Source organism: Phoxinus phoxinus, assembly GCF_949152265.1.
Source record: "Phoxinus phoxinus genome assembly, chromosome: 14".
Taxonomy (NCBI): Eukaryota; Metazoa; Chordata; class Actinopteri; order Cypriniformes; family Leuciscidae; genus Phoxinus; species Phoxinus phoxinus.
Window position 1 is genome coordinate 20,699,252 of NC_136889.1, and position 22,548 is coordinate 20,721,799.

General features: G+C 37.7%; 1 protein-coding gene across 4 annotated transcripts in view; it reads right to left on the reverse strand.

Moving 5' to 3' along the window:
- Positions 1–237: 237 nt before the first annotated feature.
- The window catches only part of slc8a3 (solute carrier family 8 member 3), a 58,013-nt gene continuing 35,702 nt past the window's right edge, over positions 238–22,548 (reverse strand). Inside the window, exons 3-8 of one of the 4 annotated variants that reach the window (XM_079636254.1) lie at positions 16,023–16,129; positions 7,915–7,932; positions 7,031–7,155; positions 6,836–6,935; positions 5,361–5,633; positions 238–4,272 (exon numbers count right to left, since the gene is read on the reverse strand). In XM_079636254.1, the coding sequence (XP_079492380.1) occupies positions 3,896–4,272; positions 5,361–5,633; positions 6,836–6,935; positions 7,031–7,155; positions 7,915–7,932; positions 16,023–16,129 (1,000 nt within the window). In that variant the 3' untranslated portion in view covers positions 238–3,895. The remainder of the gene's footprint in view (positions 4,273–5,360; positions 5,634–6,835; positions 6,936–7,030; positions 7,156–7,914; positions 7,933–16,022; positions 16,130–22,548) is intronic. The other 3 variants (XM_079636255.1, XM_079636256.1, XM_079636257.1) reach the window with 3 other exon arrangements.

The following is a 22,548-nucleotide window of genomic DNA, read 5'->3' on the forward strand; positions in this document are numbered from 1 at the left end:
CGTGAGACAACTTGCCCTCGCCTGACATTTATGAAAAATACAGTTATGAAAACAGCTATTTGGTTATCATTTGGTTAAAATCTACCTTCATTATTTAGTCAACTCTCACCTGAATATTGATTAGTCTTGTTTTATTGTGATACCTTGCAGATATAGCAAAAATATGATATTCGAATTTGTGACTGTTAACACAACGTGACAATCTGACAGAAATACAGATAAAGACCAGACTAGTGTCAGAGTGATTTTTCAAACGTCTTTTTATTTTTCTGTTGACCAAAAGAATTCAAAATAAATAACTCGGCGGACATAAATTAATTAAATTAAGGTCAATTTCATGCATAATTCCCTGAAAATAAAACACGTTTTTTTTTTTGTGAGAGAAGAGTAAAAAAAAAAAGATGAGAAAAAAAACAGCAATAAATGAACATAACCACCATCTGCTTCATCACCAGGCTGAAGAGGAGTGTGTTTGTGTGTGTGTGAGAGAGAGAGAGAGTCAGACCCCTGATACATTTGTAAGACTTGTGTGACTTTAAGGTTATAAGTGACATCATCTGAAATCTCTTTTAAACCAGTTCACCTGCATCTAAACAGCTGGAAGTGTCAGTTGGCAGTAGAAAAGTTCAAAGCTGGTGGTTTCAGCTGACTTTCATGCTCAACCATCATCCTACATGGAGGCCCACCCGCACCTTTTCATAACAGGCATCAGCAGTGTAAAGTTAATTCAAGTGTGTATGTGTCAGTGCATACTATATGTCTAAGTGTGTGTGATTTGATCCAGGCAGAGGCAGGAAGAGCAATGCAAAGTCTGAAGCACTTGAGCCCAACACCGAGTGGCCGTTGGCTGATTCAGCCGAACTGGATAATAAGGTTTACAAGACTGCTATACCTCTACCAAACCCCATCTCAAAGAAACACATGCTCACATGTGCACAGATATGGCGAAGATCTACTGTAGTTTAGCTGCCCTCTGACTCAGGACACATTCAACAACACATGCTGGCAGAAAACAAGAGCTCACTGAAAGTGGAATACTGTGTAAATACTGATATTTCTCTTCATAAGCATTATTCTTTATCATGCCTTATACTGGTGCACAGAGCAGCTTATGAGGTGTGTGAGTGGCTGTGTTCAAAAACCAAACGAGCTGCCTTGCTGTCTACTGCCTACACAGGGAACATCAAAAGACTCGACTTACAATGAATTCAAATCATGTTGAAATAGTAAGGCTGCATTTAGTTGAGCAAAAACAGTATAATTTGGGACATATTTTATGATTGAAATCTTTATATAAAAATCTTAATCTTTAAATATTTCTGTTTAAATATATTTTAAAATGTTATCTATTCGTATAATGGAAAAACAAAATGTCAGCTTCATCACTCCTGTCTTCAGTGTCACATGATCCTTCAGAAGTATAATTGAATCTAATAATAATAATAATATGCTCAAGAAACAATTCTTTAAGATTATCAATGTTAATATTTTGTGTGAAAACCATAATAATTTTTTTTCAGGATTATTTGGTGAATAGAAAATGTAAAAGAACAGCATTTATTTGAAATAGAAATCTTTTGTAACATATAAATGTCTTTACTGTCACTTTAGATCAATTTAATGCATCCTTGCTGAATATAAGTGTACACTTTAAAAAAAAAAAAATCATTCTGATGGAAAACTGTTGAACGGTAGTGTACATAATACGTCAAAATAATTACCCATGCATAACGAGTGAAAAAAACTTTTTTTATGACAAAAAGCTTTAACAATACTTTTTGGATAATACTTTTTCCCACTTTGGATTAATATAACATCTGAGCTCACTGCAACGCATTAAGAGGTTCTCCTAGGAAGAATACAAGCAAATCTGCCTAAAATTGGGCCAAAATGAGGCATCTCAGAAGGCTGCATAATCAGTTGCATATATTAGATGTATATGATGCTGTCTATGTAGGCAGTACATGCTCATAAAATCAGTGTGTGTGGATAAAGAAAGTGTCTGTTGTGTAGCTAAGCTCACACACTCCTGCCTTTCTGTACAAAATCAAAAGTTTGAATGCTAAAAACGCAAGAGCATGAGCCTGCATGGGTGAATGTTCAGTGCGATTTGTTGTGATTTCTTCAAGTGGTTCTTTTCTGTTTTTTTCTTTAAAGCACATTGATTATGAACAAAATTAGGAAGCACATAGCAGGCTGAAGCAATGCCAGGAAGTACATTTGCAATGTGGATGAAGAGTTTCAGAGAAGAAACCCATTTTCAACTGCGCTCTCTCACACGCGCACACATAAACAGCTGTATATGAATGTAAACAATAAAAAAGTGGAACACGGGTGCAGCAGGTGCTGTAAGTAATAACACTGCATACAACGGATTTGGCCTGTATTTGCAATGAGGCTAGAAAAAAAATACAAAACGCACATCAACATACACACACTCTCAGGTTGTGTGATGAACATATAGAGGAGAAACAGGGATGTGGCCCCCCTGTGGCCCAGAGAACCACTGCAGCTTGTGGGTGGCAGTCTAAGGTTCTGTTCTTTGGTTCTGGGCTCTTATTGGCCATCCTAAACTATTCTTTATGACATCACTTCCCCCAGATAATACAAGAACCCCCACCCACATCCTTCTTTTTCAGCTCATAACAGCAAAAATAGGCACGAAAAACACTTGAGTCCATCAGATGAATTGAAGGCTGCTCTTTAAACTGCCTAAAATCTCTCTACGGCTTGCTGGAACTCACAAAACACTCCTCACCAGGTTAAAGAAAATCACACAAGCGTCTCGAGCCGTTTGTACCGCTCCATTCTCGCTCTTTTCTACCGAAGGCCTGTAAACATTACGAACCACATTAAAGGCCCCAATGAAACGCACTCAGAATCCACCGATTTCACTTCAAACACTGTTTAGATGCACACTAAAGGAGGTAAAATGGTCATGTGATTCTATATAGAGGGACTCTCTGGGGTGAAGTGGGGGTGGGAGATCTCTTTGGGGTGCTTTATATTTGTTCGACGACACTGAAAGACTAAAATACAAACAGATAAAAAAACAACAACAACTGTTATAGCGGATGCAGTGCGCTTTCCTCCACGGTGTTATCAGAAAATACACTAGTGATTCGTTTCGATGACCGTGTAGTGGGTTCAAATGCAAAAAGGCCTCGTTTTTCCCTCTTTAACACTTTTTTTTCTTCTTCTGTTTTTGCATTCTGTTTTCCTGCAACTCTCTGAGGCCTCTGTGATGCTCGGAAAAACAACACTTGGCAAGGAAATACACAGAAGTACAGAAAATATATGGAAGCAGATTATATCCATACAGGGAGAAAAAAAATGCAGTGTTCAGCCATTGTTCATATTCGTCTCTCTTCTCCGTGTTCGGTTTTTCCGAGCCAGGACTTTGGCCAGACGGTAAAAGCTGTAAGCTCTGTGAGTTCGTACCAAACTAAACAAGGAAAAAAATAAATAAAAACTTTATGGGTCCTTCAAATGTCACTCAATAACAGATTTCATGTAGTTATATATTTTCATTTTTCTGTTGAAATATTACTTCTAATCCTGGAAGCAGATTTGAAAATAGTCCTTTGAATCCTTTAATTCTTTTTGTTATTTTTTTTTTGTGTGTCTTTTTTTCCCAAAATACTTCATTAGAAAAAAGTCGTTCTCAGCAGGTGTTGAGAAAAATATAGACTGTGAAAAGCTCAGACTCCAGGTTAAGACTGTCCCACCCCTCAGAGAGATGCTTCACACTCTTCATCTTCAGCACAAAGGCATCTGAAGAATGAAAGTCCTCTTCAAATCCACACCTGCTTCAAACCTTAGCGACCTTTCCGAATCAATACTCGCATCTATCTCTCCTCAACTCCGACCCCCACCCCACCCCCATCACTTCTCTTCAGAAGCCCTGTATATGACAGTAAGCCTCGAGACTGGAGAAAAGGATGTAGAGAAACCAGAGACTGAAGAAAAAGAGTGTCGTGAGGATGCGCTGCGCGCGCGGGCCGCCCAGCTCTCCACCGATGTGAGGCCTGCGCCGGTACAGCAGGACGCCCACCGCCAGGAAGGCAAAGATGGTGAAGAGAGTGACAGAAAATGCCAGGGAACCTGCTGGCACCTCGAACGCACGACCCTGCATGTGCCAGTAGATGGCGGCCACTGACCACGCCACACCGATTCCCAGGAAAACGTTCACGGCGTTGCTACCGGTCACGTTACCGATAGACGCGTCCGCGTAACTGTCCTGCACCGCCGATACTTTACTGGCAAAGGTGTCTGAGGAGAAAAATAAAGATGCTGATGTAGATGCTTTCATAAAAAAGTATAATGATCTATGATTAACATGCATTAAAATGAGTCGAATTAGGAGGAATCAGTTTTTGCACTGATTTAATGAGATAAAATAGTTAATTGAACTTTAAAAACATACTTTATCAAAACTTCCTCCCCAATCCAAAGAGCATTTAATAAAACTAAGCAGCAAAATGTGCTTTTCTGACGTCAGAGAGTTAAATGCAAGGGTCCGATAGAGAAACTGGTCATTAATATCCAAATCATGTCTGAACTATAAGTGAACCTCAGGGAAAACAATAAAATAATAACAATATACACTAAGTTCAAAAGATCGGGGTCGGAAAGATGTTTTGATGTTTTTGGAAGAAGTCTCATATGCTCACCAAGGATCAAAGGTCTTATGATAAAAAATACAGTAAAAACAGTAATAAATATTATTACAATTTAGAACTACTGTTTTCTTTTTGCATGAATGTGATGGAAAATCATTCAGCATCAGCACAGGTCTTCAATGTCACATGATACAGTGTAATTTTAATATCAATGAGATACTATTATAGATTGTATTAATATTTTGAATTGGTGAATCAGTTAATATTTTGATATTTCTATTTCTTTTTCTTTTTAAGTATTTTTTTTTGTAATATCGTCATTTTTAATAGTTAAAAAAAATATGTCATATTGTCTATATAGTTTTTATTAACTTTTATTTCAGTTTTAGTTATTTTAGTACATCAAATTAAACGAAAATGTTTTTTCATGCTTTTATGTTCAGTTAATGTATTAGTGACTATAATAACCATGTCATAATCATTCAGAAATCATTCTAATATGCTGATTTCCTGCTCAAGAAACATTTCTTATTATTATTAATGTTGAAAACAGTTTTATGTTTGTTTATTTCAGGATTTCTTTATGAAATCTTTCCTGTCACTTTTTTGTGCCCTTGCGAAATTAAAGTATTTCTTTAAATACTTTCAAAGGGAGTGTATATGAAATCACCTCTTTAACACTGTATTTATAACAACAATGTATCATGTGGGCAATTAGACGAGAACTCACAAACTCACCAGGGACGGATGTTCCCAGGGCTACAAACACCACAGCGGTGACTGAGTCCTTCAGGCCAATGGTGCAGCCGAAGTGACTGGCCAGGTCACCAATCACAGCCGTCAAAAGACCGATGATCACTATAGAAACAATGAAACACGCCCACCCGTTCCAGTATTCCGTGGGCGGGACGCATGCAAACAGAACCTTCCAGAACACAGTCAGGAAGTGCATGACATAGTCAAAACAAGACGGCAGACGCTCTTCTCCGCCCTCATCCTCATCCTCATCTCCTGAGATAAAGACAGAAAGACAGAAAGGAAAGCAGATTTGGGGGTAGGGAAAAATAAGAAAATGAAAAATGTTAGTATTGTTATGTCACCCACATTACCTGACCAAAGCCCTCTCTTTGACATCATGGTGATTTGATAGTCACGGTAATTGAAGGCTAGATACTGTGACAGCAGTGTTTCTATTTCAACACAGAGTCATACAAGACTAATATGTAGAATTCATTTGGGGAGTAAATCGGTGGAGATGAATTTAAACATGCTAAAACATATCAAACCGAACTGATAATGCTACACTTTTATTTTGTAGCTGAAATCCTTATTAAATTAGCCAAATGTTTAGTAAATGAACAAGGGAAGAGGGATCAATAGAACCGTGTAGGAGTGTTGTGGGCACAGTTTTCATGTGGGCCTGAAATTTGTATAATGACGTGTATTACACTGGTATTACAACTTAAACATGCTTCATGAAGACATTTCCAAGTCCTCATAATTTAAATAGCTTAAAAAAACTAAAAAACAATGTTTTATTAAAAATGTCAAAATGCAGAATGTTTCCTGTGATGGGTAGGTTTAGGGATGGGGCAGTGTAAGGGGATAGATCATACAGTTTGCACAGTATAAAAAACATTACGCCTATGGAATGTCCTCACAAGTATAGCAAAACAAACGTTTGTGTGTGTGTGTGTGTGTGTGTGTAATAGGAGCATGAGTGTATGTTTATATAATAACTGAGATGTAAAAAATTTGAAGACCCACACAAAATTAGAGTTTTTTTTGCTTTTGGTACATATCTTTCAGACTGTCTTCAAAAGTTTGATTTTTTTAAGTTTAGAGCATTATCGTATGCTCACAAGGGCTACATTTATTGGATCAAAAATATATTAAAAACTGTATTAATATGAAATATTATTCATATTTAAAATAACTGTTTTCTATTTTAATATGTTTTCAAATGTAATTTGTAATTTATTCCTGTGATGCAAAGCTGAATTCTCAGCATCATTACTCTAGTCTTTAGTATCACATGATCTTTTAGGCCCTGTTTACACCTGGTATTAAGATGCGGATCACAAGTGAATGACGCTAAATACAAGTGTAAACAGGGTCTAAAACGTTTTGAGCTTGTTCACTTTGGCCACTGCTAGTGGTAGTGGAAAACGCGTTGGACCCTCAGATTGTCCGGTTCCAGTGTTGATAATCACCTGCACTGACAGTTATGGCCTCCATGAATTGTTCTCTCCATGAGTTTGTTCCCACGACCAGAGCCAGGTTAGTCTTCTTAATCAGCTTATCTACTGTACTCTGCAGCAAAAACACACAACCACCACAAAACATAATCAAAATTCTTCCATAGTGCAAAAGACTGCTATCCTCCCGAATTCTGCATGTGTGTGTACCTTAAACTCGTACGACTCCTCAATGATGATCTCGATTTTTGCATGCTCGCCCAGTACAGGCTTCCCCATCTCTGCTATTCTTCTCGCTTCCTCTTCCTCTGATGATATCTTCCTCTCTGCAATATCTACAAGAGATTAAGAGACAGAGAGAAGCTTTAGTGTTGGATTGTGTCATATTAATACATCAAATCCACACACACAGTAGTAAAGACTTTCAGAACATTTCAGTAAGAGTGAAAAAAAAAAGAAATCACATGCACTCCGTAATTCATAGACTATTCATTAATATTCATTGTGCATTTAAACTGCACTAAATTCATGTGAGTATTTAGTCAACGGGGCTCATTCAGGAAACACAAGCACAGCGAATTTGTGTAAAACGTTCATAAAGTCATTCTTACCGTTACGTAACTTGTCGCACTGAATCGAATGTGACTACTTACGTAACACTGCTTTTACCATCAATTTATACAGAAATTGGTTCTGCTTTTGTTTTATGAATGAGGCCGACTGTCACTATAGTTTCTCTCATTAGAAAGACAGACTACACATGCAAACACACACACACACACAAACTTTGACTGAAACAAGTGTGAGCTATGCACAACATCCACACACACACCACAAATACACAAAAAAGCCTCAAAGTTAAGATGAACTTTCAAAAGCCCCTGCAACCCAAAGCTTATCTTCTCGTGCACGTGTTGTAACACACACAAACCTGGAGACACACGTGTGTGTTCATCCACAGAGTGAGGCAGACGAGACCACAATTACTGCAGATGGCCTCATCTTGCCTCACACTCACTCACACACACACACACACACACACACACACACACACACACACACACACACACACACACACACACACACACACTTACCATCAGCTAATAACAGGGCTGTGCGAGGAGAAAAGAGAAAGGGAGGGGTGGAATGACATGAAGAACAAATTAAATGGATAATGGTGGAGGGACATGCAGTGAGACGTTGGATAGGATTTATTTACTCCGATAAACATGAATAAAAATATTCGCAGCCGCTGGCGTATCATCACCCTGCCCAGAATGCCCGAGCCGGACAGGTGCGACAGGTGTGACCGGGCAGATGTGATCAGATGTGATAGTGTGGGCTGATCCAGAGAGCCGGAGCGGGTGGTTGCTCCTGGCAACGGGAGTGTCGTGGTAGCATTTGAGATGTAGCGACAGAACAAAGAGGTGCTAAAGCTATGCTGATTATTCACACACGTTTGCTTTCCTATCGTGATGCGGATTTTCCATTGGCTGTAATACTGAGTTAATGATATTGTCTGTCCTCTAACCCTCAGAATTTTTTTTTATATTTAAAAGTAAATATTTTTTGGTAGCACTTAAAAGAGATAGTTGACCCAAAAATGAAAATTATGTTATCCTTTATTTACCCGCATGTTGTTCCAAACTTGTCTGACTTTCTTTCTTTTTTTCTGTGGAATTTAAAAGAATATATTATACCATGAAAGTCAATGGGGTCCAACAATAAGCAGAGGCTCCGTGATTTTTCCAGATGTTTGGGATTTTTGTGATTGATTGTAATGTTTGTGATAAGAATTAAGGATGAGCTTTTTAAAAATATATTTTACTCAGTTTATAAACAGCTTGGCATAACTAGACTATGAATTATGAATTTCTCACTTGCCCAAAAAAATGCCCAAAAATGCCCATGCCCGATTTGATTAATTTACATGATATTTCAGGTCTAGAAGTCACACTTTTAAAATTAGGATACCTTATAGTATATTGAGTTTTCTTCAAGACATTCAGGTACATTATGGGGTGAATTAAAGTAAGAAATATATAGACTGTTTAATAGTTTTATTTTATTTTAAATCATTTTAAAGGGTTAGTTCAACCAAAATTGTAAGTTCTGTCATAATTACAGACCCTCATGTCATTCCAAACCCGTAAGACTTTCGTTCATCTTCAGAACACAAATGAAGATCTTTTTGATGAAATCCAAGAGCTTTCTGTCCCTCCATTGACCGCCTACACAGCTACTACTTCCAAGCCCCAGAAAGGTATTAAAGAAATAATTAAAGTAACCCATGTGACTCCAGTGGTTAAACCTCAGTTTTATGAAGCGACCAATTTATTTACAAAATATAAATTTCAACACGCGTTCATGAGAGCACAACAGCGCATGAGAGCACAACGGCGGATGCGTGTTGTGCTGATTCGAGAGTAGATTCGAGAGCTTGTTGCATGATCGTGTGTCGGATATTAATATTTTGTAACAAACAAAGTGGTAAATTATGTTCACTTCATAAAACTGAGGTTAAACCACTGGAGTCACAAACATTAATGATGTCTTAAATAATTCTGGGGCATGAATGTGGTAGTTTCATAGCCGTCAATGGAGAGACAGAAAGCTCTCAGATTTCATCAAAAATATATTAATTTGTGTTCCGAAGATGAACGGACGTCTTACGGGTTTGGAACGACATGAGGGAAAGTATGGCATAACTAACCCTTTAAGTCATTAAGGCTTCTTTGGAAGTTTGCAAAGGGACCACTAGACTAAATTAAATTTAAATTTATGGATGAACTTTCAACTTTAAAACAATAAGGTTCCATTTGTTAATGCGTTAGGTATCCTGAATTAACAACAAGGATTTTTTTTTTACAACACTTATTAATCTAGTACGCTGACCCACACACATTTACACACATATATGAGCACCAACTACAGGAATCAATTTCTTTGTCTCTCCATTACTCCACTTTTTTTCTTTCTGTCTGTATAATGACTTTAATAGTTCTGTAATCAGTGCTGTAATTTTATGTTGCTGAGGATGAATGAGATGGCGAACAAACAAGCTTTGATTAAGTGTGTGTGTATGTGTGTGTGCTGAGATGAAAATATCGACCCATAATGAGAAGCTGGATGTGTAAATAAGCCCATCATTTATACTCGAATGTGTCTGTGAGAAGGGGTGTGTGTGTGTGTGTGTGTGGGGGGGGGGGGGGGGGGGTAGGGTGTCTTGATGCACATTATTATTAACCAGTAATTTGTGTAGCATTGTCGGCTCTAGGCTTTTCAGCATGTCTGTTTCATGACAGCACACACAGATGTGTCAAACACACAAAGGAATTCATTTAATCTATTCGCCACTTTCTCTCTTCTCACTGTTCTTTCTTGGAAGCTTCGATTCAACAGTTCAGTGCAAATCTATCAGCGCTAGCAACAGCTGATGGCACCTTAGCAACAGATACCAGACTCCCGGCTCTCTCCGCCCTACGTTCTGTGAGGTAATGGGATCGTGGGACGTAGGTGTCGATATTCAGGCGAAAACTCCCCTGGCGTTGGCTCATTCACAGCTATTCCCCCATCACACACGCGAATGCAGAGATAGCAACACACACACACAGACTGAGGTGATATTGGCAATTCTGTGATTAAATGATTCCCTTCTGATGATCTTCTCTTTAAACATCCTCATATGGGACATGTGGTTGGGGTGTTGCCGGTTTGGGCTCCACGGGATATTAATCACACACAGACACAGCATAATAGATGTTCTGCTGGATCTCCTGTCACACCTCTCTCTCTCCTCTGCTGCATCACCTCATTTCTCTTTCCTCATGTGTCTGTCATTCGCTCCTCACCAGGCTCGCCCCTTTTACTGTCTACGCCCGTCTCACTGCTCGCTTGTCTCACACACCTCTTCTGTCTGTCCTTTTCTCCTTAGTTTTATCACAATCTCTTGACTGTCTTCCACACCAGTCTCACCGCTCAGCTGTCTCTATCACCTGTCAAAGCCCTGGTGTTAATGCTGTATGAATGACTAACAAAAATAACAAATGGTTATTGGTTTGTTTCGTCCTTGGGGTATATGTTTGTGTTGTCAATAAAGATGAGAAATGGGGATCGTGACGATAATTAAATAATTTTAATTAAAACATGCTGACAAAAAACAACAACTCTCCCTCTCTCTCATCCATATATATATATCACCCAAAAATGTTAATTCTGTCACCATTTACTCTGTATACATTTCTTTACTCTGTTGAACACAAATTTTCACTAACACTAAATATTTTGAAGAATATGGGAAACTGAACAGGTCTGCGGACAGTTTTTTTTTTCCAACTATGGAAGTCAATGGTGCTCCAAAGCGGCCTGGTTACAAACTTTCTTCAAAATATCTTCCTTAGTGTACAGCAGAGCAAAGAAATGTATACAGGTTTGGAACAACCTGAAGGTGAGTAAATTATAAAAAATAATTATTTTTGGGAGAACTATCCCTTTAATTGTGCAATTTCTATAGCATTGCCTCCTTCTCATGGGTGTTTAATATTTTTTGACTTTTCAGTGCGGGTTAAATCTCTTTTTTGGTCCATATGTGACCCTGGATTACAAAACCAGTCACAAGTAGCACGGGTATATTTGTGGCAAAAGCCAACAATACATTGTATGGGTAAAAAAAATATTTTATGCCAAAAATCAATAAGATATTAAGTAAAGATCATGTTCCATGAAGATATTTTGTAAATTTCCTACTGTAAATGTATACAATTTTGTGAGTGAATGCAGCACAATGACGAACATAAATGGACAACTTTAAAGGTGATTTTTTCTCAATGTTTCGATTTTTTTGCACCCTCAGATTCCAGATGTTCAAATAGTTGTATCCCAGCCAAATATTGTCCTATCCTAAAAAAACATACATCAATGGAAAGCTTATTTATTGTAGGCTAATTATTATGATTATAAATCTCAATAAAAAAAAAAAAAATCCATGTGACTGGTACAAAACCAGTGTCACATATTACAAGAAAACCTGCTTAATAATTATGCACATCTGAATATAAGGCGATTTTCACTTCCAGCCCTTGTTAACTTTTATATTACTTTATAAATTATTATATACAAAATCATAGACAATAATGTGACCTGCTTATAAATTCATAGTTTTCAAGTTTTTCTTAACTTAAATGTACTAAATGTTTTGCACTAATTTTGAAAAATAAACAAAAATTAATAAATATGACGTGACAAAATGTTGACTAAATTTATAGGATATTTGTTTGTTTTCTTTGACAAAAACAACGAATAAAATTCATCATCACTCACCTGCCTCTCTCTATCTTTCTCCAGTCTCACCGTTTCCTACTGTCTCACCCTTTTTTCATAACTGACTCTACCTCCATATGTTATATATATCCAGTCGGTGTATAAGAGGGTTTGAAAGCCAAAGAAAGCATCCAGTATTTCGATGTATAAAGCTGAGAATGTTTCTTTACATCCCTCAACAACATATTTTGCAGCGACAGCACAGGATCAGCAGTTCTAAAGTCATGTTTTGATGTAGGACAAGTGATGATGTGTCTCCTATTACAGGTTCAGTTTCAAAATCAAATACAATCCATTTGATACAATCTTTTATCTATCCGCATAGAAGACTAATAAAAATAAAAAAACTTGTGTTGCTGAATCGACACAGCGAAACAAAATTATACCAGTTTGGAAAAGCATGAAGGTGAATAATTAAAAACAGAATTTTGGTTTTCCGGTGAGCAATTCCTTCCATCTTACTCGCTCACTGAATTATTAGAATTGTTCACTGTACACAATATCTGATCTGAGGAACTTTTTTCTGGGCTTCTCTGTACATCAAAATTAAATCTTATCCAAGTTCATGCTGGCATGAAAATAAAGAAACATCTAATGAATAATTAATAAACTGCTTGTTTACAAGCACACAAGTGAGGAGACAAGCCAACATGTTGTTTTTGAGGGCTTAGGTAAGTTAATAAGTAGGTTGTTTAATATTGTCCAGGCGAGATGAGAGCTCAAACAGAGAGGACCAGCTGTTCTTCATCTCTCATTCTTTCTGAAGGGTATAATACTGGGACAAGGACACATGCATACATGCAAACACACACACACACACACTTTACCGCAGTGCTGCGGTGTGGGTGCTGGTAGCATTGACCACGTCAGCCTGATTTATGGAGAGGTATTGAGAGACTTGACTACTTGGTGTGTGTGTGTGTGTGTGTGTGTGTGTGTATTCATTTCTCACACTCTTTGAGATCCTGCACTGGCATTTAAGGTCAATGTTTACTGAAACTCCAAAGGAGTCAGTGAAAAAGCAGCACTGCTTGCTAATCCTTCACATAGTTTCCTAAACAACCGTCTTCAGGCATTTTTGAAACTATATAAAAACTAAAAGACAAAGACAGGAACGTTGCCATTTTTAAAGCATCACAAAAATGTCATCACAGCATTTCTCGTGTGAGTCGGAGATGAGTCAGTTTGAGACCCACAGGGTCTTCATTGGATTAATGCGCTTTGAGTAAAATTTCCTTTTAGGCAAGTCAGTCCACTTGGAGGCCATCTTGGCCATGCCCCTAGGTAGCTATTTTATATCTAGGCAATAGGCATCTTATCAAATTGAATTGACCGTTCACAAAGACTCGCCCCCTTTAGTTACTGTTGCTATGTCCGACAAGCTACACCGCTCTCACGCCACACACCACGTTCTCAATGCTAATCTACTAACTCTCTTGACTGCTTTGTCGGACAAAAATGGCAGATTTGGCGTATGGCGGATTATGATTGGTCAGATGGCCTGTCAATCAAACTCCCTGCGAAGGGTCAATTGGGATATCTCAGAAAGTTTGGGCTAACCTTAGGTTTAAAAAATGTATATAAGAAATAATATCTGACAAAGATAGCTTCTTGAGCTCAAAGTAAGCAAAATACATCATGCCGCTAACAGACAAATGCTTTCTAGAGCAAAAGACAAAGGTTATTTTATCATTAAGGCAGTTAGTATCTTTTTTAATTATATATTTTTATATTAGCTTTTACATGTTAGCAAATGAGCTACTTTCAACACCATGGCTCAAACACAGCCGCCAAATTGAGGGTTGTGATTTTCCCATTCATTTTTATATGAGTGGTCTATCTCCTCCTTATACTGACTCTGCGGGTTCATCCTGGGTGTCCTCTACTGGTAGCAATCATTCGTCAGAAAATGTGCAAAATTGTAGTCAACATACAGTAAAGCTGATTATATCGACTACCATTCAAAAGTTTGCAGGTGGTAAGATTTTTTTATGTTTTTTGATGAAGTCTCTTATGCTCACCAAGGCTGCATTTATTTAATCAGAAATATAGTAAAAACTGTAATATTGTGAAATATTATTACAATTTTAAGTAACTGTTTTATATTTTAATATATTTTAAAATGTCCTTTATTCCTGTGATGGCATTACTCCAGTCTTCAGTGTCACATGATCCTTCAGAAATCATTCTAATATGCTGATTTGCTGCTCAGGAAACATGTTGTGGAAACTGTGAAACATTACTTCAGGATTCTTTGATGAATAGCAAGTTCATAAGAACTGCATTTACAGTCACTTTTGATCAAATTAACGCATACTTGCTAAATAAAATTATTCTTTCAAAAACAAATCTTACAGCCCCCAGACATTTGAGTGTACGTGAACGTACTATATCGTAAATCTCATAAAACAACAAGACGCTTGCTGCTACCGATGAAAACATCATGAAACATGAAGACAGCAGAATAACACATACAGTGGGGAGAACAAGTATTTGATACACTGCCGATTTTGCAGGTTTTCCCACTTACAAAATAATTTTTTTATCACAGGTACTCTTCAACTGTGAGTGAAGGAATCTAAAACAAAAATCCAGAAAATCACATTGTATGATTTTTAAGTGATTCATTTGCATTTTATAGCATGACATAAGTATTTGATATATCAGAGGAGCAGAACTTAATATTTGGTACAGAAACCTTTGTTTTGCAATTACAGAGATCACATGTTTCCTGTAGTTCTTGACCAGGTTTGCACACACTGCGGCAGGGATTTTGGCCCACTTCTCCATACAGACCTTCTCCAGATCCTTCATTGTAATGGTTTTCTTTGAGACTGTGTCTTTTATACAGGTAACGAGTTCACACAAGTGCAGTTAATACACGTAATGAGTGGAGAACAGGAGGGCTTCTTAGGCTATGTTTACACGGAAACGATCTGAAGAGAAAACGCAAAAGTGGCGTTGCGTTATCACTTTTTATTCTGCGTTTAGACGAGCGTTATGGGGGGGAAATATGCGTGCATATGGTGACGCAAAAGTGTGTGAAATTCGATGTAGTATGCACTCCAGGCGGCTAGGTGGCAACGTGAAGCACTGAAAGTGAAAGAGACGCTGACACTGTTTTTCATGTTTAATACGGTAAAGCTGCTGCTTTAACCCTTCACGTGTCGCTCAAAAATGACAGGTTTTTTTTTTTTTTGTCAATGAAATTAATGCCATATTTTAGATTGATAATGTTTTGTTATTTTCCTGTACTGGCGTATGCCTGTGACGTAAACGCTTACGCGACGCCTTCATTGTCTAGCAGACTTTTGTGTTTTTACCCTTTAGTCAGGAACGCGATGGTGGAGCGTTTTTAAGATTTCCACTCTGGAGGGGGGTTTCACTTTTTTGTGTTTTTAAGCCCAAAACGCTGTCGCCGTGTAAACGAAAGGCACATCCGATAAAATATTTTTACGTTTTCACCTGCGAGCGTTCTCGTGTAAACAGGGCCTTAAAGAAAAACTAACAGGTCTGTGAGAGCCGGAATTCTTACTGGTTGGTAGGTGATCAAATACTTATTGTCATGCAATAAAATGCAAATTAATTATTTAAAAATTATACAATGTGATTCTCTGGATTTTTGTTTTAGATTCCATCTCTCACAGTCGAAGTGTACCTATGATAAAAATAACAGACCTCTACATGCTTTGTAAGTAGGAAAACCAGCAAAATCGGCAGTGTATCAAATACTTGTTCTCCCCACTGTATACACTCATGGTGATGTTCATATGCTCTAATGACCTGATAAAGAGCCGCTGGATGAATCAAAAGGAATTTAGAAGTGAATGAATCGATGAACAGCGGGATGTGGTTTTCTATGAGTACACTGTGTGTGTTTTACCTTTCTGGAGGCTCATGTCCACCATGCGTGGTTCAGCTAGCTCCAGGTAAAAGTTTTTGTTTTTTTCATACTCCTCATCATCGATAATCTTAACCTGTATGGTTTTACTGAAAGAGAGAGAGAGAAACACAACATCAGAGGTCAGTGAGGGGTCAGTGGACTGTCCTGAGGTCAGAGGTCAAACATACTGTATCATCTTTCTATGATTCATTCTCATAGCTGTCATGTACCATCAATCATGTTTGCTAACAAAAAGGTTACTGCAAAATAAAACAGTGATGGGTTTTAGTTCAAACTCTAGACCCGGTTGTTTGTAGAATCACTACGGTACAAATAATTCAGTTAGTATTTTAATTAAGTTTCTCATTAGTAAGGTTGTAACATTGCCAGTAGAAATCATGTATCGATGTTCAATTTTCAAATGAATCACATTTTTCAGCTTACTCGATTGATAACTGAAACAAAACCTGTAAATGCATTCAATCATTTTACAGCTATGAAGAAAGTTCAACAACTGCATGTGTAGCTTGTGAATAATTTTTTCATATATACAGTAGTTTGTATCTTAGCTAGCCTCATAGCTGTAGCCCAAGACTTGCAAATTGTTGATCTGCCTACATGACAAGGTGACATATTATCTTTTCACAAGAATATAAATATATAATATTTATAAAATTTATAAAATATAAACTAATATAAATCTATGGTGTCCCCAGAATGTGTCTGAAGTTTCAGCTCCAAATACCCCCCAGATAATTTATTATAGCTTGTCAAACTTGCCACTTTTGGGGTGTGAGCAAAAACGTGCCGTTTTTGAGAGGCAATAACAAAACATGCAAATTTCAGTCAAATTTCAGATTTTCATATACCGTCGTGTTTAACTTTTACACAAGTTGACAGTTCCCTGAGGTCTTTATAAAACAGCTGTGACATTTGTTCCAATAGTGTTCTGTGCAGCAACGGCGGAACAGTTTGCATGCTTTTCTCGAACTTCTGCCATTGCATTATAACTGGTTACACTGTTGTCGCTTACGAAAACCAAATGACAGCGCCGTAGGTGGAAACGTGCAGATTAAGGGGCGGCAATATTATAATAAGATCCCCTTCCTACGTCAGAAGGGGAGTGAAATCTTATCTGCTTATTTTTTGACATGCTTGCAGAGAAAGGCTTACCAAAACAAAGTTACTCGGTTTTCACTTTTCATGTTTTCTGGGTTGGTAGATGCACCGGGGACACGATTATAGCACTTAAACACGGAAAAAGTCAGATTTTCATGACATGTCCCCTTTAAGGAATCAGTCTTTCATCCCCCCCGTCACTCTTTCATTGCTAAATTCTCAGCATGTGTGTGTATATTTATAACTCAGCATGTGATTGATGTTGACCTGGTTTCTCTGTGACTGTGAGTAACACCTGTTTCACTGAGTTTCAATGAGTTTCTCTCTCTCTCTCTGTGTGTGTGTGTGTGTGTGTGTGTGTGTGTGTGTGTGTGTGTGTGTGTGTGTGTGTGTGTGTGTGTGTGTGTGTGTGTGTGTGTGTGTTAAACCTGTGAACATCCCCCTTCCTCCATTCGGATCAGTTACTCACAGTACAGCTGTCTACAGACCCACACCTCTTTATCTCTCTCTCTAATATGTCTTTCAGTCTAACATACTCATGTTCTCATTCCCTTTTGCTCTGCCCTGTTTCCCCTCCATTAGCGGACACATTATACTCAAACGTCCTCTCAGCCTTACTCACTCTCACACAACAAAGAGAGAGACAACACACACACACACACACTGTGACAAGGCTGCACGTTTGGTCTGTGATCTGATGTAGGTCATAAAGGAACAGTAAAATTAGCTGATTTTTCAGCAGCCATTATTCAATAGCTGCGTTTACATGGACCCTAATAATCCATTTGTTATCAGACTAGTATCACAGTCAAAATAAAAAAGTAACATGTAACCACGTCAGTTGGAATGAATTGGCCAAATCCGATTAAAACTTCATTCGGATTGTAAGGGGTGGTTTAAACCTTTTCTGATACGATCGAGAGGTCATGTAAACACTTGACTGGATTGAAAACCGAAACCGGGCGTAATGACGTATGACGTGTGGAACGAGCTTTTGTTGTAATTGAATGAAGAGTCATAAATGACTGTCGTGTCATTCAAAATATTCTCCTTCCACTCATCGACAATGTCCCACCAGTCCTTTTGTTAAATATGTACTTTAAAACAAAGAAAAGAAGCAATGTAGGAGAATGGTTAGTATGCGAAAACTATATTAGTGCACGTCAAAAAATCTATTCCGATTTGAAGCTTGTGACATAGGCTATAAACGAGCACATAAACTCGATCACTCAAACAATTCATTCTGATGACTGTAAACAAAGGGTGTCCATATAAACGTAGCCAGTGTCACATTGATCCTTCAGAAATCATCTAGAAACAGTTGCCCTCTATTTTACATGTACTTGTGTACTTACCTAAGAAAGTACTGGTTAATATAAGGTAACTACATGGGTTAAGGTTAGGTTTAGGGATAAGTTCAATGTTAGTACCTAGTTATTACCCAGTTATTGTAATCACTATAATAAGTATATACATAGCATGTACATGGGGATGACTAGTCAGTCAGGATTTGGCATTCTGATTCCCCTTGAATCAGAATAAATTCTCGAATTATGTACTTTAAAATGTTGAATTAATGATATCTGCAATACATTCATGTTGGTTCTGTTCTGTTACACCAAGGGGGTGCTCTCCATGCTAGGCTGCATGGATGCGCAGGGAGTTATTTCCCAGAACAACCATGAGAAAGTGGATTTTGTTTTTATGGCATTTGCTGGCTGGTTGTAATCTAGATCCTAGAACATTGCATCTTTTTATATAAAAATACAGAAATCAGCATTATATCAAATAAATAAATATATTCAAATTTGGTTCAAATTGACACTCTCATGGGTCTCAAATTTTCATTACTGTAGTTCTTTACTTCCTGTTTCCTCCTCATGTATGTGTGTGTGTGTGTGTGTGTGTGTGTGTGTGTGTGTGTGTGTGTGTGTGTGTGTGTCTACCTAACTACAGTTTGGGGACAAATTTGTACCCAGAAGTGACCAAAACCTGACAAAAAATGTATATATTTTTTTAAGTAACAATGTGTGAAGGGTAGGTTTTGTGTGATGGGTAGGTTTAAAACATGCATGGAAACCCAACGTGTGTTTGTGTGTGTGTTTAAGTGTGCTAGAAGTAAAGGATATACACTAAACAAGATTTATTCCTGCCCAGTGAAAAAAGCCCTTACAGTGGCTTCTCCGCCCGTTCCGAGCTCCAGTGACTCGGCAGATTGCAAATGAATCTAAACATTGCACATGTGCTCAAACTCAGAAAAGACAACATTCCTCCTCTGTTCTTTTTCCACTCTGGGAATTAAACGCAATCGTAAGCCGAAACACACTTTCACGCACCACTGCGTTCTGAAATGTGATCTAGGATGACCAGACGTCCTGTTAACCAGAGATAAACCCAGTTTCACAAGGTGTGTCCCGGTGTTCTGACAATTCAACTAAAAAGCATAACTGCCTCCAAGTTTCTGTCAACCGTTTCTGGTTTTGTTTGCGAATGTCAATAGAATCACTGCAGAAGTGTTTCATTGCCATTGCAAGCTGATTTGCCGATACCTTCATTCTAGAACACCTATCAGCAAGTCTGCTTGAAATGTATCGGGTTGCCATAACAACTCCAGGCACTTGCTGCTGCCTCTGCTGCTCCCTGCCATCCTACAAAGCACAAGCACTAGAATTTTACATGTGGAACTTGAAATGAAATGAAATGATTTTTAAAGGTGCTGTACGGAGTTTTTCTAGTAAAATGAATCCATTTTATATTACCTGTGTGTGAAGGGGTTGTAATCTCACAATAAAATGATCCACTTGGCGGGTTTTGCTATTACCTCTGAAAGCAAGTATTCCTATGTGAAGTCTCCGGGTCGGATTTGCCGCGAAATCCAGTGACGTGACTGAGACCTGCATGCGCGCTCCCGAGCGTCTCGCCTTGTCTACTGACACTGCAACTTTATGACATGGAGTCTGCTAATACTAGGAAACGACTAGCACAACACAGACTCCAACACAAACTCCACATAATAATAAAAAAACAAAAGATAGCACGCGCACAAGCACTCGCTTGTAAACGTATTGGTTGCAATCTAAACATCTAGATGCCGCTGAAAACTCCATACAGCATCTTTAAACAACATTTGGAACCTTTTACATTTAAGGCAATAAGCCTAAACTAGTGTATGTACTATCGCTTTAAGTAAAAAAAAAGTGAAATGGTTTTTGTAAGCTTTTAGATATTATATCCATCAATCTCCACTCTATTTTCCATCTCCTTTTGCTCCTCGTGTCATAATAAAAACAAAAAAAACAAATTCACACTGCCCACCTATTCACACTGTCTAACAGGTTTCTCGGCAGGTGTGTTTCTGAGAGAAAAAAACCTGTTGGACAGTGTGAATATGTGGGCAATCAAATCTGTGTATTTATTTTAGGACAGTACAGTCAAATGCATCTTCAAAACCCAGAGCAAACAACATCAAATCCAAACATTAAATCAAGATATTTAAGGTTCGTTATTTCTAGCTGAACTAATGCTGCCCAAGGGTACTACAATTGTGTTGCACTGACAAAACACACAGACATTTCTGAAACAATATATTTCTTCATAGACCTGACTACTAATTTTATCCACACATATGAGAGAAGTTAATAGTGAATGGTGCTCTAATCTCAAATGCTTTGTTGACACTGCCCCAATCTTTCTGCGCTCATTTCATATATTAATTTCGCAAGGAATAAAACTGGAACAAAAAGTGTAGCCAATATCTGGTATGTTTACACTAGATGACTCACACACAAAGCCAAAGCACAAAGCAAAGAGACAATGTAGTAGTTGTCAAATTGGAAAGAAAAGACGAAAAACCTCCATTTAAGTCTATTCATCTCGTCATGTGCGGATCGATTAAGGAACATACATTTAGGTTCATGCATATCCTGTGTTCAAGACTTACTTGCTTACTTGTTCACTCAGTCATCATTTATAGATAATGAATGCCTCAAGTAGAAATCAATTAATTATGGCACAGTGTCCTGAACAACACAAAAACTATTTGAAATATGTTATGACTATTCAGAATAACACTAATTCCAAAACAATAAAATAAAAAAAATTATCATTTAAAAAAATAGGTTTCATATTTTTCATACTACAAACCAGATATATGCGGGGTGGATCTACAAAATTTAGAATTCATAAATGTTTTGCTTTTCAGACTACAAAACATTGAATGGATTTTAGTTGCGTATTTAAAAAAAAAACTACTCCTGTCTGAACAAAGCTTTACCTAATGTTTAACTAAGCCTGATACAGCGACAAAGGATAAAATCGTGTTCATGTTAATGAGAACTTGTGCCCTACACAGCTGTGCCCACAATAAGCGGTAGGACATTTTGGGTGCATCTCAACCAGCTCCCTAGTTCAGAGCAAGGTTATTTTCATAAACGACAACTCAAACTAAGACTAAAACTATTGGTCAATTTCGTAAACTGAAATAAAATAGAAAATTCAACATACATGAAAAAAAAAAAAAAAGCAAAACTATAATAGTGCACTCACTGATCAGGAAGTCGGCCATTTTAAAGCCTGTCTCAATTGCAAAATCCTACCAGTGCACTGAAATGTTCGCTCCCTAAAAATGTCTCACAATTCACCGTGAAACCCAGGGAGCATCAATGCTCACACTATGTTCCCTTAAAGGAAGTTCGGAAGCGCGCAACATAAATCGTGTGAGCCAAATCATAGACACGCGACAAATGATTTATAAAATACAAACCAATATTTAATTATATTTCAACATAAACATATATCGCTAGGCAGGTAATGAACATAATCTTGCTAACATTTTTAATTTATTTACAGCTGAAACATTGCACTATGTAACAAGCAACGTATTTATCATAATCTACTTTAAATAACATTAGAAAATAATGTAAGAAAGATATCAGTTCGGCTGCTGTTCATAAATACCAGTAGTGATGTTGACATTGTCACGTCGCAGGAAATCGAGTCATCAGTGTCCCGATGTGTAGTGAGCAGAGTGTCCTTTTTGTCCTTACCAGTGCCCGAATTCATACTGATTCTCAACCTAGAAAGCTAGGGAAGCTTTGTGTTCGAATTTCCTAATTAATTCATTCGTGGAAATCAAAACCTCAGGCATTTCAGCACACATAGAGATCCTTCTCAGCAGAGCTTAATGCCGCATCGAATCAAACACACCTGAACCGACTAATCAAAAGTTCAACTGTAAATGTTGTGTTCAAAAACAGGTGAGGTTAAATTTGTCAGGTAAGCATATCTGCAGAGAAGGAGAAAGAAGGAAGTGGGAACAAATGGAGAAAATAAAAAAATGAGAAAGAACATTATGGATGAAGGAAGAAAGATTGGAGAAAAAAAGTTTTAAAAATATGCCACTATGGTT